At 46.0% G+C, this 20,092-nt stretch overlaps 1 protein-coding gene across 1 annotated transcript in view; it reads right to left on the bottom strand.

Annotated features, from left to right (window-relative positions):
- The window catches only part of dati (zinc finger protein datilografo), a 107,600-nt gene extending 100,413 nt beyond the window's left edge, over positions 1-7,187 (bottom strand). Inside the window, exon 1 of the mRNA XM_075684375.1 lies at positions 7,138-7,187. Coding sequence (XP_075540490.1) covers positions 7,138-7,162 — 25 coding nt within the window. The 5' untranslated portion in view covers positions 7,163-7,187. The remainder of the gene's footprint in view (positions 1-7,137) is intronic.
- Between the last annotated feature and the right edge of the window lie 12,905 nt (positions 7,188-20,092).

Consider the following 20,092-nt stretch of genomic DNA (forward strand, 5'->3'; position numbering starts at 1 on the left):
AAGAGGCCAATTGTGAGGTGAACAGGCCGTAAACAGAGCTAACCTGAAACATTATTTCATGTTTGCTTTTGGCGCACTACAGGGGCTTTTGGCGAACCTCGATGCCAGGTGCTCCGGTAACGTTACATAGTCGGCAGTGTTGTTTATCTCGATAGCACCTTTATTAGCACCCTTGAATGCTGCTCTTGCCCCTGGGTATATGTATAGTTCGGCAGTTTGCTGAGCAAGATGGTAATACTTCCCAATGAAGCCTATCAGGGACGTTCACGGTGTTACAGAAAGTTAAGTCGTAATCGCCAGCAAGAACTCCGTGCCCTTCCACTCTATAAAGAAGAATTACCAGCGAAGCTGTGCATGTGGGCCCCTTATTGGGGAACTGCACCTCCGCCGCGGGTCGGCCCGGCATTGCACGATCTTCGGGATGGGCGCAGGTATGGGGAGTGCTTAACGCCTGCTTCACATCCTCCACGGGTCGGCCCGGCATTGCACTATTTTCAGGATTTTTTGTCTACAGACGGACACGATCCTGGGGGAACTAGCCCTTAACAGCTTCGCTGTAAAAGTATGCTCCAGGTGGTTATCGATTGAAGCGGATCCCTCACACCGCGTGCATTTCAGGCGCACCCGGTAGCGTAAGATGGACACGCCGGCGCAAGGCGACGCCTAAATCACGTGCGTCCAAAGCCCATGCAAAGGGAGTGAAATTTATGGCTGGGCCTGCCTGCGCATACAATAATCGATTGTCTAATTACTTAACTGACGCAAAAAGTGACGCGACTGAGCTCATAATCAGATAACTGATCGCTGCGCAGCTAAGGGTTCGGCAAAACAAGTGAGAAAGAAGGCATGCTGCACACTAAGGGTTCGGTATCTAAAAACAACGTATGCAGCATGCTCCATAACCCTTATTATAAAGAAGAAAATATCTAACGGTATTGAAAGTCCAGAAACTGCACATTTATGGGGACGCCGAAATGGTGGACTCCGCAGTAGTTTCGACATTCAGGATTTATTTAGCGTGCACTTAAATTTAAGTACACAAACACTTTATTTTTTGCATTCCGCCTCCCACGGAATGTGGCAGCCACGGCCGGGAATCCAACTCACCTCGTGCTCAGCAGCTGACGCCATAACCACTAAGGCATCCCTTTATATCCAATAATTCCGCAGGAACGTACGGGGATCCAATATATATATATATATATATATATATCTGCGTATGTTCCGTATATTGTATGAGATCATTGGATTTGGGACTTACGAGGCATGTGGGGGGTTATTTCAATATGGTAGAGAAAGGACTGTGTGCGTCCACGAAAAAGCGTCCATGGTATTCAATAACGGGCTACGGTGCATGAGAGTAAATAAAAAAGATTCCTGCGCGAACAGACGACCATACCTCACGTATGTGTGTTCAGCAGGTATGATATCTTGTGCTCGTCTGATTCACGCAAGAATCTTCTTAGTTACCGTCCAGGCCATGCAGTCTGCGGTATGATGTGGACGCCCCGTGCAAGCTCGAATGATGGAGAACCGACTGTAGACTGCGTGTGCGCCAAAAATAATGTGACTTCGAACCTATTTGCAGAAAAATGCGGATGGCCACTGAAACAAAAGCCTTCACAACCAGCCGAAACCGCAGCAGTTAGTTTGAAGATGACAACGTCATGGCATTCGCCTGCTTTGTCCAGCAACTTCAAGCAGCCGACAGAGTCACCCACAAAAATTTAATAGATGGTAGAGAGAGAGAAAGTTGTGTACTAATTGAAGAGGTTAGCCTATCGACAGGATACTGGGGGGGGGGGAGGGGGGGGCTCTGGCGCTAGTGCTTACGGTATGTGCTAGCATACCGGTTTAGCCAGCGATGTCACATGGATTTGCCTAAACGTCGCCCTCCTTGCAATAAACGGCTTTGACAGGGGTAGCACTTCGCTATGACAGACGAGTTGCCTTCGTGTGTATAAAGAAAAAATTGATGGCTCGAGAATTTGGAAACATAGAGTGCAATAAGCAAAGGCACAAGAATGTCTGAAGGCACAAGATACGAAGAAATCCTTGTACTACACCCGTCATTCCTGTGGCCAGCTCAACGATTGCAGCGACTAAGTTCCCTCCGGTAATTTTTGTCGGAGGCTCTATACGGCGTGGCCCATGGTGAAGTTGACAATTAGGCGCACATTGTGGTACTGCTGTGGCCTCCGACTTCTGCCAATATAAGATGCTGGTGACAAGCGTTGTTTTTCTTTCTCACTGCATGCGGATGGACGGACGTGTCGAGAAGCAGAAGAGAACCACCATCGTAAAAACGCATGAATAGCCAGCGCAGCTGCTGGCCTTGAGTTTGCAAATAATGCCCAGCGTACCGACATTTTAGACTTATACTTTAGCGATAGTAAGTTTGGTTGGGTGCACCTTGTAGTGAATGAATTGAAAGAACGTGTCTTCATCTGGCAGGGAATCGTCTGAAAGCTCCAAGAATCTCAAGGAATCTTAATTCTTCGCGTATTTAGCACCCCTCCCTTCCCCATTACATAGAAGTATGCGCCAGGCTCCACAGCAGCGCTTTAACAATGCCGTATCCGTATAAGCCAGCTGAACGATTAATTTTCTTGGAGACCAGTTGCAGCTGTGCAGTCGAATAAAGTAAAAGAGACGACACGACCTACATCAATCCACTCTATACACGGAGCAGCTATTCTATAGATACCATTGTGTTAAATCAGGGCGGAGTTATACTCGAACTCGACACATATCTTCGCTGGTGCCTCATCATGCGGTGTCTCAAAGCTCATCCTGCACTTTGTTCGTGCCTTCCATAGGAAAAGTATCCTCTTGTCAGCTTGACATAACAACATCACCGTCATTAGCCGAATTTTGAGAGAACAAAAGAAATCAGACACCTACTGTTACCGCATCTTCCGTGGTACTGGGCTATCCTTACCAAATCCAGGGCAGCTTTGCGAAAACTGCACATGTGAGACGCCAACTTGAATTGGCTTTTAAAGACAACGCATACTTACGCCACTTGGCATGTAAAACTATTCATCCCATAGCTTTTCAATGGTTTCCATCGCGCTGCGGCATATCGGGCAATGAAAGAGCGGACGCGGCAGCTCGTAAGGGCCGCCAACCACAGAAATACACGGCATATATTTTTCCCAGAAACTGCGACGTCGACACTGGCTGAACGGCATTTTCTCAAGGAGCGAAAGAGACTCTGTTCTTATTCCCACGGACACAATCAAATGTATTATATTGACCACGATCTTCCTTCAAGGCTTTGAAAACGACTGCCCCGGAAATTAGAAATATTCTGCCATCAGATACGACAGAACGTGACGTACACGCACAGTCTCCTCTGGCGCATTGGTCAAGCTCCTGTTACGACAACTGTAGCTCCGTGGAATCCAACGGACATATTCTATTAGATGGGCGCGTTGTACTAAATGAAAGAGCCATATACAGAACAAATATGGCAACAATCTGTCAAGGCCCTTAGACACTAAGACGCATATAAAGGCTCTGGCACTCTCCATCAATGCAACGTCAAGCTCTCGATTTCTTGTTTGATTACCTTCAATTATAGGGCTTCATCTAAATAGTCTAGCTGCTATTCGGGGCTATGCAAATCGTATAAAAAGCCAGCAGTGAAGTCAAGGCGACACATACATTTGGACAAGTAAAACTCAAAAACGAAATGAAGTTATCAAGTGATGTTATCTTATTTTAGTTTTGTTTGTTCTTGCTTTCTTTTTTAACCCTTTTCTCCCCTTTTTCTTCTCTTTTTTCCCCACTTCCTTCTGCCCTACTCTTTCTAGGGCCTTTCTATTCTCTCCTCTCTCCCCTTGCTTTTCAGAGTAGCATGTAGAAATGAATGCGCCGGCAAACCTCTCTGGTTTTAAATAAAGAGCTCTCTCTATTCATTCTGCAATGGGCATCTTCAACGTACTTCATAACATTTAATTTCAGTAAGAATTCAGGCGAGGTGCTGACTCAGTATGCCTATGGCTTGTTTCACAACGGAAAAAGTCGGGATATATAACCACATGTACTCTTTGAACACGAAAAGCGATTGCACAGCACAGCCTTTTCACCAATACGTTAATTTCTCTTCTACAGTACAACCCGCGTTCTGGAGCATAAGCTAATGGTACAAACATAGCAAATACTTAAACGTCGTGACAATTACGGTTCTGTAATTCTGAGTGACAGGTGCTGTTAAGCTTTACAGGACATGCTTAAAACTGCGTTTCATTTTCTTTCTTTTCTTTTTGCTGACCAACCTACTGATATATCAAATCTAATCAACTCTGGTCCTCTTTCCATGGACCCAGTCATTATCAACCAACTACAACTTTTTAATATTGTACTACACCACATAAAAATTTCAGCCCGCGGCCGGTGACCTCAATTTCTAAAACAGGCTGCTATCTATTGTTAAGTCCCTTCTTTCCTTTATACAGTTTTTTCCCAGTAATTGAAATGTGCAACATTGCCCTGCGATTGGATGGCGGGGAAAGCGATACTTATCCCTAAGCCAGGTAATTCAACCAATCCATTAAACTACAGGCCAATCACTTTGACCGGTATCTCGTGTGAGCTTCTTAAACACATTTTGTTTACTTAAACAATTTCTAAATAAGTATTAGGACATAACCACTTTTGAGGAACTGAAAAACTTCTTTCCCAACAGTCACCATGGTTATAGAAAGCATCACTTTTGCGAAACTTAATCACTCCTCTTTACTAACGACTTGCTTTAGACACTGACCGTGCTTCTGTTATCGACTGCATTTTTCTTGACTTCCACATAGCCTTCGATACCGCTTCTCATCGTTCCCACTTTCAAAATTAAGCATGTTAAAGATTCACGCTAATTTGTAGCTATGGATTAAATGTTTCTTATCCAACAAGACTCAGCATGTAACTACCAACTGTCATACCTAGCACACCTGTTCTGTAGCTTCGGTAGCTTCCGGTATACCACAAGGCTCTGTCCTCAGACATTTATTATTTATTACTACATTAACGACCTCCCCAGCTTCGTTTCTTCAACAATCAAGCCAAAGGCCGATGATTGTGTCCTCTACTGCGTAATAATTGATTTGCTTGATTGTACTCCACTTCAGTCTTATCTTGAGAGTACTACTTCTTGGTATTTTCTTTCTTCTTTTTCAGTTTTTATCATTCCTCTGGCGCATGCAATCGTATGTAGGAAAATGCAAAATAATGAGGATTCCTCGTAATGCTGCTCGCAATACTATGCCTCTTTATTCCATTAACACTTTTCAGTTGTCATCTGCTGATTTCTGGTAACACGTTGGTGTCCATATCGGTAACAGTCTGTCACGGAATACGTATATTAACTTGGTGATTAACCGCATTCTTCCTTTTCTTTAGCGCAGTATTTTTTTTAAGCTCATGTTTCCTTTAGACCTCTTCTTTATAAAACATTAGTTAGATGAAAACTCTCTACCACTACTTATGTTTTCGACCATCACTCTTTTATACTAGTGTCCTCACTTGAAGCCATCCAAAACCGTTCAGCTCGGTTCATTGTCGCCAACTGTCCTGGTACTTCCAGTATCACCACAATAAAATCTTCTCTCGACCTCCCTGAACTTTCTTACAGACGAAAACTAGCCTCCCAATTGTGTCTTTTTTCATAAGTGCTCTTTCATCAGCCTTGAGCACATTTCCTCTCCTCCATGCTAAGTTTCACCTCGTGTCAACGATCACTCAAAGGTTAAAGTGCCATTCTCCCAAAGAAACGTACTACTTCCCGAATACGTCCCGAATACGTAATATTAATGGAGTACGCTTTCCGCCTCCATCGCCAGCAACCCTGATCACACTTCATTAAATACTGCCATATTGAACACATTTCGAACTCCCACACTTATCTGTAACGCCTCAATGGCATTGAGAGCAATTAAATAAGTAAATAAATAAAAAAGCGTCTAGCTGATCGATTGGCCAACAATATTTTCTCAATTTTCATCAGTCTTTTAGCTGTGCAGTAGAATTGTATGTCTTATAAAGGCTACCAAGAACAGAAAGCCACTTCTCGTAATCGCATATATAACAGGAAAAAAAAAAAAGGCATTTTTCTGTCATTTCTGTTCTTGGGTAAGAAACTGCGCGCATTCCATAGTCACGATTTTTCTTCCTTTCGTCATCTCCTCAAATTGAGTTTGGCAAAGAAGTTAAAAATATATATTTAAATCAATATTTCCAGAAAGCTTTTATGCTTTTCTTTTTCTAAAAATTATATGTAAACTTAGATAAAATTTTAAACAGAAGATCAAGGCAAGACAGCGGGCCCATCCATTCGACAAATATGCGGGGAAAACAAAGAAAATGCATTGTTAGCACGGATGGTGAACTAAGTGCTAAAAAAATGACATGTCGCAGTGCATAGCAGGGACTGCTGATACTCATTGTCGCTGGACAGACCGAGCTTCATATTTAGCTCTGCGCTAGCTTTAGCTCAGCATTCTCATTTTCTCATCCTTGATTCTATCTTCCGCAAAAAAAAAGCGACTAGCACCTTCGAAAACATCATTCGCCGTTACACTGGGCGTAAGCTTCGCTGCACTTGGCGGGTGCATTGCGGCGAAGAGTAGCTTTTCGTCGCACTCGCCATGGCGCGCAACACACTTCCCCAAGCGCTCTCGCCAGCGTCAACGCGAGGTCCGCGTCCTTCTCGAGCCTCGGAGCCGATGCAAGCACCGCCATCGCCCCCGGCGTCACCGCAATCTCTTTCGAGTCGCCGATGGGCTTCCGACAGCTCTCGTTATGCACGTAAACGAACAAGACATCGCGTCTTCGGCGCCGTGACCCCGCTGAAAATGACGTTTCTCGTCCAAGGGGCGATCGATGAAGGCTGTGCATTCGGGGCCTAGCTCTCGCGAAGCAAGCACGCACGGCGTCGGTGGCGGCTGAGCCGAATCAGACGGGCCCGACCTCGGCAGCAATAATGGCGCCGGCAGCAGACGACGCCCGGCAGCCCGCGACTGCATGCAGCGGCGCGCGCGGCCCGCGGGGCGCGAAAGAAAAGAGAAGGCGGCCCGACGCGTTCGCTTTATGTTGCCGCGGCTTTCTTTTTTCAAAGGGCTGCTCTCTTTGCCTACTTACTTGGGGAAGGCTGCTTGTCCATCATGGCGGCGCGCCGGCCTGCGCGCAGGCTCGCGCCAAGCTTAGACGTGGCGCCCCCGGGCGGCGAAATCCAGACACGCGGCGCAGGGCGGCGCGCAAACGAAAAGCGTTCCAACGGCGCCGCTGCGAAACTCGCGCGGATTTGAAGCGGGCCTTCCGTGTTGCCGCCGGCTCCCGAGGCGTCAAATTAGGGGCCCCTCCGCTGCGCCCGCCGCGGCGCGAGCTCGCAGGCTGACCATGAGCTATCGGCGTTGGGCGATACTGCCACTAGCGGCGCTGTAACGTTAGGTGGGCGCTGCCCACACGGTCAATGGCGATCCTAGCACCTCTCCGCGTTGTCAGCAAGTCTGAGCTGGGGATCTCGCACGGAGATGACGCCAACCTGTGCTTTGCGAGAAAGAGTAGATTAAACACCTAGAAAGTTTTCTCAGTTGCAAGCTGCCGATTGTTATTAGCACCTACGGTAAATGTTAGCTAATTAGTAAGAATGCGCCAGTGCATGGCAGGCGACTAATTCATACAGTCATTTTCTTGGATCGTCGCGTGTAGGTGATTTATTCAGCAAACAGTTTAATTTGAACGACGTAGTTTTGCAGCCAGTTAGGTGCTGAGCCGTCTTTGCCTTGCTTAAAAGAACCGTTACCAACTCTCATTTCCGCGCAGCTGAGGCGAACATATTGATCGCTGCACATTTGCAGAATGTTTATAATGCAGGCGGGGCTTGATTAAGGAGAAGGCTGGCGGGGTTGCGGCCCCGGACTTCTCCTTTGACTGTATGCGATCACGGAAAACTCAACGCACAAATGGACAGGTGAAGTCAACTGGCTCAGCTGTTTTGGCGAATGACAACAATGAAAGCATGTTTATCAAGTTCATCAGGGTACCTACACACGTCGCCAAAGCATTTGGCATGTTGCAAAGGGACACGAAAAAGGGATTGGGTTGAGAGATTTTCCCCAGAAGCTCAGAAGCTTTGGGTCCTTTTATTCTGAATGTATGAAGTGTTCACAATGTCCCAAAGTAGAATATTGCAGGATCGAAGCAAGAGCTAGTCACAGATAACAGCACTATTACAACGCTCAATATTGGTAGCAGAGACCGGGCACAGGCGAATTTCGTGACATACGATGTATCACCTGATGGCGAGCCCTTGTACAGAGATTTCGAAGATATTGCCCGAATTATAAATGTCATAGCCCGAAAGCATATATTAGTTCTGTTAAGCGTTCAATTTTCCGTATGAGTGAAGGCAGAGCGACCAAGACTGCATTGACAAATTTTGTTAATGGTTACTTGGGAGAAAGGTAAACTTGAATTAAATCATATTCAACAGCAAGAACTCTGTACGGCATAGAAAATGTCATTTTGTGGCTCACAAATGGATTGTTAATCAAGCAATTGCTGGTGGAAGATTTTGAGGAGGTTACACTAACTTTGTATAGAATCATAACGGTTAGGTTACGTCAAATGTTAAATTAAAAGGAGTTGTCTTAAATCAGTTCGTGTTATGCCAATGCTGAGAACTCGTATATACAATTAAGACCCCTGCAGTGACGTGCTCACAGACACTGAAATTGTCAGAGCACAAGTCGGTACGCAACTAAAAAGACTTCCAACTAAACGTCTGAAACTGACTACGTTTCAAATCTCTATGTTCTGCGTTGAGCTGTGCTGTACTCTAAACCGAGAGAAAAATAGCTCTGAAAAGCGCTTCGCCATTCTGCGCGTAAGCAAAAGGTGAAGCCAACAAACGGAGGAAGAGAATAGATTTAAGTGAATGACCCAAAACACGTCTTGGCAATAACGGCAGTCAGTTGTATTGTAGAAAGTGTTACATATTTTCAATATTATCACAAAGCGTAAAGTTCTAGCCTTCAAATTACGTTGTGTAACACGTTAGCGTCGAGACAGCCCGTCTTAATTTTAAAAGTTCGTTTTCCTGAATAACGAATGAATCAATGTGTGTTGTTTAATGGCGCAAGGGTCAGGTATGGCCAAAGAGCGTCATGCCAGTGTAAGTGCGTTTGCAATGAACCCATGAATTCTCAAAAGCGAATGTGACATGGTTGTAAAGAGGCCTAAAAATAATCGTTGTAAAGTGCACAATATTTACATGTAATGAGAATATGGCAATGAATAATGATGTGGGGGGGGGGGGGGGGGCTGCGATGAACACGAAAAATGCATTGCGAAAGGATGATACGATATACAAAATATGTCAGATGCAAAAAATGGCGAGAAGTGCTGCTGCCTAAACTGAGCCCTCGAAACACATGGGCCTGCAGGCATGTGCTATACAGAACTACTGTCACCCGCCGTGGTTGCTCAGTGGCTATGGTGTTGGGCTGCTGAGCACGAAGTCGCTGGATCAAATCCCGGCCACAGCGGCCGTATTTCGATGGGGGCGAAATGCGAGAACACCCGTGAACTTAGATTTAAGTGCACGTTAAGGAACCGCAGGTCGTCGAAATTCCCGGGGTCCTCCACTACAGCGTGCACGTAAAACCCCACAATTTATTTTAATTTTTTAGCACTATTGTCGCAGCGGCCTGTAGAGGAGGAGCTCAGACTTGCTCGGGGACTTGCTCTACTTGCTCTAAAGGCCAGTCAGGAGAGGTCCCAAACCTAGAGGCTGGAAACCGTTGTCAGAAATAAACATCAAACTCCACACTAAAAGCGGCTGTACCATCCCCAGAGTAGACACCATTCGGGTGCTTGGCATGTTCATCGAATCCAATGGCGGTAACAATACGACGCTCAACAAGCTCACAGCCAAGACTGAGAACATGATCAGACTTATCAACAGAGTCTCGAATAGGCATGGAGGCTTAAAGGCAGACAACCTCCTCAGGTTGTTCCACGCCTTCCTCATGAGTCATACAGTTTATGTGGCAGCCATGCACAACTGGTATAACTCCGAGAAGAAACGGTTAAACACGCTCATCAGAAAAAGTATAAAAAAGTACTAGGCATTCTGTCACGGGCGAGTACGGATCTCCTTATGCAACTAGGAGTGCACAACACATTGGACGAGATAATCGAGGCCGAGGAGTCAGCCCAACTGGCCCGTCTATCCTGTACCCCGGCTGGAAAGAAGATCATGGCGGTTCTTGGGGTCAACCCTATCCTCATGGGAGAGCGGAAATACGAAATTTCAGAAGATCAAAGGAACAACATACGAGTTGCACCGTTTCCCCGTAATGTTAATCCTCAACACAACGTAGGCAGACCCAGAGCAAGAGCCCTCACCCTCCTCAAGCGTACCAAGGACGATCCCTACTCGGCATGTTTTGTCGACGCCGCCCAATATGGACAGTCGTCTAACTTCGTCATTGCCCTCGTTGATCACAACAGACAGATAGTGAATGCGGCTTCCCTGAAGTGCTCAACACCAACCAGAGCGGAGCAGGTCGCAGTTGCTATAACACTCCTAGACAACAGCAGGTCACAAATCTTCACTGATTCGAGATCGGCGGTCAGGGCTTTCGCTTCAGGATCGATCGCTGAGGAGGCTCACAAGATTCTCAAGAACAAGATCATCTCTCCGCACGCCATCACGTGGTTTCCGGCTCACTTCGAACCCCAGCTTGACTCGTTTCCCAATCTCAATGACATTGCCCACTCTCAAGCGCGCGCACTAACCCACCGCGCGGGAGCAGGATCGAGCTCAGACTCCGGGGTTCTCGAGTTTCGGGACACACTCACTACTTTCAGCGAAGTTACTACGCACTATCACCTGGGTACGAGGACTCATCCTCCCCCTCACAGCAAACTGGCTAGACCTCTGGAGTCCACTTTACGCATGCTTCAGACTAAGTGATATCCAAACCTGGCCCTTTTCCACACGATCACTCCAGAGGCTTTTAGCTCTACTTGCCCCGACTGTGGGGCTGTTAGCAATCTCGCACACATGCTCTTGCGATGCCCCTCGTTACAGGGACCCAATCGCATCACAGAATAAGAATGGAGCTCTGCCATCTAGAGCTCAGAACTTTCACGTCAAACCTGGGCTGTCCAGAGAGCCCACGATGCGGCGGTTAGGCTCGGCCTACCCGTCCCCACGTGGGAGCGGCCCGCAGCTCTGCCCTAGGGTAAAGCTTCTCAGGACCTTGTAATTAAAGTTCTTTGTTTGTTTGTCTGTCTGTCTGTCTGTCTGTCTGTCTGTCTGTCTGTCTGTCTGTCTGTCTGTCTGTCTGTCTGTCTGTGTCTGTCTGTCTGTCTGTCTGTCTGTCTGTCTGTCTGTCTGTCTGTCTGTCTGTCTGTCTGTCTGTCTGTCTGTCTGTCTGTCTGTCTGTCTGTCTGTCGCAGCGGCATCCTCTGCGGAGAGGATGCGCTACGAATTTATTGGACATGTAGGACGACATTCAAGTAAACGAGGACTGCTTTGTTGTTAAAAGCGGTTATTCACCAAGAAACATAATGGGATGGAGAGGGACATGATAGCGGTATGCTAGAAGAAAATGCTAGAGAAAAATGTTCTTTTCTCTCTGTTTCGGCTTCCCGACACTCCAAGTGGACGTGGAGTGTCGGGAAGCCTCTCCGCACATCTACCATAGGTTGGTGGTTCACTACTAGTCAGCAGAAAGCTGTGGGTGTCATATATGTGTCCTATTCTGAGACGGCATCATCGCGTTTTCGATGCGGAGGGCCAGAAACCTAAATGAAGCTTATTATTTGTTTCAGCGTCCTACAAGCGTTGCCAGTAGATTCGCAGTTTCTTTCGCAAAAAAAAAATGTTTCAGATCTGTGGTAGGGATAGCAACGGTAGGATTATTAGCTTGCGATGTAATTGATGTGGGCAATTGGTCTGCTAGCACATTACAATCGATGCCTCTATGGCCAGGCACCCAGTTCATATCATGACTTATTGTTTAGATGCTTAAACAGTGCACATCAGTCAATAAGGGTTGGTAATCGCAGGGTTTTTATGTTTTTGCCGCAACATTAAAGCTTTAACAACGCTTAAAGAATGGGTAAATATTACAGCCTTTTGAAGTTTCAGTCTGTAACTGTGTTTCACCCCCAATCGTATTGCGCAGGCCTCTGCCGTAGAGATGCTTGTTTCGGGCTGGAGTACATCGGATGCCGAGAAGGACGGACCGAGTGCCGCACAAGACACGTCAGCACGTGGCTTTGATGCCTCCGTGTAAAATTCAGGACACGAGCATTTTTACTTTAATTTTAAAAAGTGCATTGGAATGTGTGCATCTGGCACATGTTTTGTGACTTCGATAATGGATGTGCCACAGTCTACCAGCTGCCACTGCCACGGCGGTCGCAGTTTGGCTGGAGCCACTAGACGCTGTTCAAGTAGTGGAGTACCCAGTTTTTCACTGAGCTTTCTCACGCGTAGTGAAAAGGGCTGCATTGCTGTGGGTTGGTTCTGAAAAAGTGTGGCACATATGGTATCGTTTATGCCGGAATAGGAAGGATGTTCATGGTTTGAATTTATTTTCAGGAAATATGTAAAACTGTTATGGGGTGATCACTGAAGATGGGGCGACCACACATTTGCTTCAGCATAAAGGGTTTGGAGGAGGCTTTTCCTGAAGGCCCCGGTCGCTAGGCGGATTCCTAAATAGTGAACAGGATCCAACATTTTTGAAGCACTGTATGCAGCAGACTGATATACTATCGCGCCGTAGTCAAGATGTGAGCCGACAAGGAACCTGTATAAGTTCAAAAGGCATTTCCTGTCACCGCCCCATGTTGTACGCGTTAGAAGCTTTAATAGGTTCATTGTTTTCAGGCACTCAGCTTTCAAGCATTTGACATACGGAATGAATATGAGTTTGGAATCTACTATGATGCAGTGAAATTTGTGCTCGGCGCTTACAGGTAATGGGCTACCGGAGAGCTCAATAGCAGGGTCTGGTGCCATTCCTCTCTTATTGGTGAAAAGGACGCAAGTACGTTTCTGTGGGCTCAACTTAAAGCCGTTTTCATCAGCCCATTTTTCCACTTTATTTAAGGCATTCTGGACACGGTCGCTCGCAGATAGCAAGGTTATACGAGTTAAGTCCAATTTGCACATCATCTACATATACAGAGCAGAACATTGTTCGTGGGATAGCGGTGCGCAAACAAGTCATTTTCACAATAAATACTGTGCAGCTTAGCACACCGCCTTGCGGAATACCAGCTACCTGGGTGAAAGATCTCCACAAGGTATGGCCCACCCTTACACGAAAGGTACGGTTAGAGAGGTAACTTTCGATATTAGTCAACATTAGACACCCATAGCGGAAAGGTCTCGATTATTACCGAAGCGCCATGTGATGTCATACGCTTTCTCCAAGTCAAACAATACGGAGAGAAAAAACTGTTTGTGTATGAAGGCATCCCCTATATTTGTCTCAATATGGACAAGGTGGCCTGTTGTCGACCTACCTCCTTGGAAGCAACACTGGTAAGGATCTAGTATTCCGTTGCTTTCTAGGAGATAGACTAGACGCCGGTTTATCATATTTTCAAATAGCTTACAGAGACATCTTGTCAAAGCAACACGTGTGTAGGTGCTAGGTAAGGACGGGTCCTTGCCTTGTTTAAGTATGGGAATTACTATCGCTTTTTCCAAGCAGATAGAATGTACCTGGCAGCCAACATGACGTTAAATAAAGAGAGAAGTGTTTTTTGGGTTTCAGGGTGCAGGTGTTTGATCCCTTCATACATAATACGGTCACCGCCTCGTGCCGAGGTCTTGCAACAAGTAAGAACAGTTTTAAGTTTAGCTAAACTAAACGGGCCGTTGTAATCTTCATTTCATGCAGACTTCCTGTCAAGGCGCTATAGCTCTTCGCGTTCTTTGAACATCAGGAATGTTTGTGTGTAATGGGACGCACTTTATATATATTCAATATGTTCGCCCAGGCTATCTGCTGGGTCTTCGAGGCTACCTCCTCGGGTACTTACTAAGGGAAGGTGGTTCGACTCCCGGCCTTTTAATTTATTTACTTTATTCCAGACTTTCGTCCCATTCGTGTAAGAATTTACACGTGAGATGTACTCCTTCCAACTCCCTCTTTTAGCCCGTCGAAGTGTCTTGCTACCCTGGGACTTTATTTGTTAAAAACTAATCAAGTTTTCGGCGGTTGGAGAGTCGGGAAGTCGTCCCCAAGGTTTGTTTTGATGTTTCCGTGCTTATTTTAGATTCTCACCACGGGATACGACGGTTATACGTCAGTCCGTTAGTTTGACGGATGCATTTTATGGCAGCCTCAGTTATAAAGATTGTTATATACGCATTGAAATAGGCAATATCATCCCTGCTTAAATATCTTAGTTCTTGGAAAAGTTCCCAGTTAGCTGAGTCTGCCTCCCATCGGGAAACGTGCGGCGATAATCCATGTTGTTTTGTTAAGCGTAACATAATTGGGAAGTGGTCGCTACCAATCACTACAGGTACGGCATTAGTGTACTCGACCATATGCTTAAATCTATGGAGGAATATGTGTTACGTGCCACGCTGTGGTACGTTGGCTCTTTCTTATGAAGTATACATGATCCCGAGGAAAAGAAAAAGTTTTCAATTAGGCGACATCTCGCATCACAACGAGAGTCTCCTCGCAAAATGTTATGTGCGTTTAAATCTCCGACACCTATGTATGGTGCCTGAAGTTCATTATGTAGTTTTGAAATTCGGTTTTATGAAGTTGATAATTGGGAGGGATGTATATAGAGCTGGTAGTGACTATAGCTTGTCAAACAACACCCCTCGGACAGCAACTACCTCTAGTTGCGTACGAAGTTTTAATTCCTGGCAGGCAACACTTCTGTCGACTATGATAGCCACACCACCGGGCGGCGCAATAGCGTCGTATCGGTCTTTACAAAAAATAGCACATTGTCGGAGGAAATTTCTTTGCATGGGCTTTAAATGTGTCTCTTGAAGACACAGCACCCTTGGATTACACTTATGTAGGAATTTTTTTATGTCATCGAGGTTGCGGAGGAGGCCTCTCACATTCCAGTGTAATATTTGTGTATCCACGTTGAAGGTGATTTTGGTGCAGTGTGTTTAAGAGAGAAGAGTTAGCTCATGGAGCCCTCTCTGGGCGCCGTGAAGCGAGGCTTGTCTTTTTTGGAGCGGTCGAGATATTTGCGCTTCTCTTTCGGCTCCAAGGGCGCCGTCTGAATGAGTGTTGTGTCCATCACCTCTTTCGAGGCGCTGGACACCTGCTCTTTCGAGCGATTTGTTTGGCTAGAAGGCCTCGCCTCGGAACGCGAGCCGCTGGAAGCCACCAATCAGGAAGTCGATGGCCCATTCTTCTGGGACGGAAGAGCAGCGCTAGCTGCATCCGCCAAGGGGGCGGATGGCGTCACCGCCGGCTCATTGTGTGCAGACAGGACAGCCGCCTGAGGCTGTTGTGGCGCTGCCCCCTGACGCGCCACTTCAGCAAAACTGACTTTAGGTAGGTAGGAGTACCGCCTCCGTGCTTCCTTGAATGGGATATTTTCTTCTACTTTGACTGTCACAGTTTCCTTTTTCTTTTTTTTCCACGATAGGCACGACCGCGAGTACACGGCGTGCTCCCCATCACAGTTCACACAGTGGAGAAAGCTTTCACACGATTCAGAGGAATGCTCATGAGCACTGCATGAGCAGATAGCCCGTCTTAATTTTAGAAGTTCGTTTCCCTGAATAATCTCAGTCTCAAAATAGGAGCTCTTGCGACGCATTTGATCTCTTCACCCTTCTGTGAAGGTTTGACTGTTCCTTCGAGGGCAATCTAGTAATAACATACCCCCTCCCTCCCTTCTCCCACCTCAGGCGCTTTTATTTTTTCTTGCGCGAGTCAGATTTCTTTCTTGTTCTGCCTTTCTTTTCATTTTTTTGTGAGTCTTGTCTTTGCTTTTCTATCGCCTGAGCAAACACTCTGAACAGAGTAGCATACAAGCAGCGGTGTGCGCGCAGAACAGGAAATGAGAAGCGGAGGGGGGGGGGGGAAGAAGACACAAAAGAAAAAGGAAAAAAAAAAAAGAAACGCCGATATCGGCTCAGAAAGTTTCGTCATCCTCTGCTGTATTCCTGATTCTATTGTCTTCCTGCTGCCTGGACAACTCTTGCCATCGACCAATTCGCTGTCATCTACGTTCCCGGACCCCCTTCTCTCAAAGTGCCATTGAAACGGCATACTGTACTTCTTTTTATTATGCGCAATGAATCGTTTTTTTTTTTTCCTTTCCAGAATCTTTCTAGCAGAGTCCGGTTGAGAAACGCAGCCTCAAACGATTAATTTCAGTAGAACATCGTACTATAAGGCGAAGAGTGTAACCGAGTCTAGAAAGGGTCTATTCGGAGTTCCTTTATCCTTTCCAGCAACAGCAGGAAGGAACACGGCATTTGCCGATGGTGACAATATATTTCTTTTCCCTTCGCGCGGCCAAGTCGTCGTGCATCGACGCTAGCTCTTTAGACGGGCGCTGGCCATCAGCTTAATTGACAGCAGCGACCAGCTCCCCGCTTCCACCCCTGAGGCGCCAATCAGCAGGATGAGCCCTTTGATGAATAATAGCCGAAGCGGAACGGATCGCATCGGCTCACCGTGCGCTTGGCCATGGGCGAGAGCGGTTGACCGCTGCGGTTCTTACTGACGGCTCCGACTGCATTCGAGCGTCAGGGACATGTACGTACTAACACAAAAGAAGGTTCGTAGCTCTAGCGAGTACGTGGAACTTCGAAATAAGTGTTCTTTCGCTTCCCGTAGCGGAATGGATGTGTGGATCAGAAAAGCTCAGTGGCACAGGCGAAATGCAACAACCCTCATGTACTTAGAATCAGGTGCACGTTAAAGGAGTCCGTGTGGACAAACTTAATCCGGAGTCCCCAGCTACGGCATCTCTCATAGCCTCAGTGTTTCTTTTGGTACGTTAAACCTCGTGAATCATTCCTTACGCTCTTGAAAGCTGCTTGGCTTAAAGTTGATGCCCTTATACGTATAAAGGTGTGTTTAAATGCTTGCAAAGCATGTGTCTTGGCCCTTTCTTATTTTTCCGAACTAAAAAGCGCAATTTACACGCAAGAATTCTGATTAACATTTTTGTTCTCCTCTATGATGTCACAAGTTAACACCATGACGTGCAGTTGAACGGTGTAGTTGTTTGAAATTCCGTACAGCACTAGTCCAGGCGCTTCCCCAAATCGTTCTGCACGCATTATCGACTAGCCGATCGCTGTTGAACCGCTAGGCAATATGTTTTGACCAAAAACACCGGCTGTTTCGTTTGTTTATGACCACTTTGCTCGCTGTAAAGATCCCTCCCCTGGCCAACCATCGCTTGAAACAGCCAAAGAACATTGACATAGAAAATTAATGCGCCACTTTTAGAGTGAAGCTTGCATTGCGGATCTCGTGAAGCTCTAATCCGCAGCCAGAGCTTGTGGTCGTATCACGCACACTTATCCCTAGCTGACCACCATCCCGTTCGTCGATAAAGCATTACTATCCCCACAAGTCCCGGGGGTAGTGGCAAGGTTGGCGTCATGCCTCATATAAGGAGTTAAGAGTTAGCCTACACCTTGTATCAAGATTAAGACAAAGAAAACGGGCACTGATCAGGACACCACGCACGCAAGATGGCGATATTTGTGTGACAGACACTTCTCCATGTTGACATTTAAGACAGGGCGTATAATAGCATCTACCATGCCGACTCATAAGAGCGGATGCCTCAGCAAAGCCTTTCCTGTAGTCAGTTTGGGGCTTGCATTCAGTAAAAGAGAAGCCAATCGCCCATAAGGCTATAACCAGAGTTTTGCTCTATAACTTGCCCAACGTACAGAACTAAAGCAGTAGAAGAACACGCTTAGACCTTCGTGAGAGAACATTACGCAAAAGTTCTACAGAGGGTGCCCAGCTGCACTATTTGATCCGCCGCAGTCTAGCTGTAGAAACCGCTTAGGTGGTGCCTATGGGGCAGCTTAGTTAATTTGCGATAAATCTTCGTGACGACTGAGATGGAGCTGCTGCAAATAAACGCAGACATCGTAAATCATCTAGGTGAGACTACAGCTTTAAGGTACGAATGCCTGTTTGCCATGCGAGCTTGTTTATCGAATCTTTCATACCTAAGACAAGCGTCGACTGGAACCATCTTCCTGCTTGTAGCGCTCTCATCCCAGATGTTAACAGTTTCAAATCTGCTATCTATTATAATTTCTCGTTAAATTGAATACACCTGTATTTTTTTAACCAATTCGCTCTATAACACTTTCGAACCTTGAGATTATATGAAATAAATAAATAAACAAATAGATAAGCAATTAAATAGGAATAACTTTATAGAAATCACAATTAATGTTCTGCTTCCAGATGTAACACTAATAATAGCTATATTACATTAAAATATGTTCCTAGACAGCCCAAGAAAGCTTTAAACATCCACGCAGTACCCTCTTGTTCTAGTGCATGAAAGTAAACAATATCAAACATTCGTAAGAAAGTTCAAATATAGGATCAAGTACTTTGGGCAAGAGTAACTCGTTAAAAAAGACGAGGCTGAAAGAAACAAGTGAAGGAAAAGTGTGCTTCAATTCCTGAAATAATTAACCAATAATTAGCGTCGAAATAGTGTTACGAAAGTTCCAAATTAATTATAATGTGACAATGATATCTAGAATGAGCTGTTACGTGGTATAAATATTTCTAACAATTCTTCGACATACTACAGTCGAACCCGGTTATAACGAACAGGCTTATGAGCTGAAAACAGTTCGATATACCAAGTAATTACCTGAACCAAAACTCGCCTATAGCAAACTATTGTAATGCGTTCGTTATATATGCATTCATTACAACATGTGAAGCAAAGAAGCAGAGACGGAACCAGTTTATTTAAAGTAAAACTACGCATGCTCGGCAGTAATTTTTGCTTGTGCCATGAACTGTGTCTCCGAGTCACTAAGAACGGCATTCTCAATGCGTGAGATTGTGCAGACCTTCGAGCCCACGCAAAAAAGAAAGTATGACAGAAAAGAAACTATACATGTAAAAAAAACGCCCCTGATCGGCATGCAAGTGGCTTTATGGAGCGGGCAGCTGGCGTTCTGAGTTCAATATAACGACCAGTTCGTTATGACCGAGCTGTTTTACATTACTATCGGTCAATCAGATCCGAATTTTCGAAATAAAGAATAATTCGATTTATCCGAGTTCACTCCATTCGCGGTTGGCTATATTAGTGTCACGGTTTATCCACAAGCTGCACCACTTACCACTCCTTCCTACAATGTCCCGCTAGGGTCGGAGGGAGACATTGCCATCGTCTTGGCATCGTGTTAGCCGGGGCGAAGTGCAACTCACCTGAAGCGTTCCACCGCTGGAATCCTTGCGGCTGCTCAGCCGGGCTGCCAGGTTTGGTCGCCAGCAGGCTTCGAGGATAGAGCGGCGTCGGCGGCTCTGCGGACGTAGTGCACAGCGATGAGGCCCCGGTCGCGTCACACAGTTGGCCCTCGCGCTGAGGAAACGCTCCAAAACAGATTGCAAATTCCACGAAGGTCACGCGGATGGTTGGAACAGACACGACAAACTTAGGCAATTTAGAAAGGAAAATTCGTTTACTTTAGCTTCTTCAGCAGAGCTTGCCTATATCTCTCAAGCATGCTATAAGCAACGTCCGATAACGTAGTGCATTTCTCTGTACATTTCACTATCCCAGACATCACAGCTGTGTTCACTGCAATACGTAAACTGAGTAACCCTTGTACTACATTGCAAAAAAAAAAAAAGAAGCATTGCGAGGCCAGTCTGTACAAGGGATTAAGCACGTGTTAGTCCCATCGCCTGACGTCACAAGGGCGCGAAGCTAAAATAGCAGTCATTCGCAAAAAGCCATAACCTTAATTCGCATAACAAGGCAGTATTGCCACGCGGAGAGGAGCGAAGTAGCAATTGAACAACGAGACCTCACCCCCCCCCCCACCCCGCCATGAACA

Source organism: Dermacentor variabilis, chromosome 3, assembly GCF_050947875.1.
Source record: "Dermacentor variabilis isolate Ectoservices chromosome 3, ASM5094787v1, whole genome shotgun sequence".
Lineage (NCBI taxonomy): Eukaryota > Metazoa > Arthropoda > Arachnida > Ixodida > Ixodidae > Dermacentor > Dermacentor variabilis.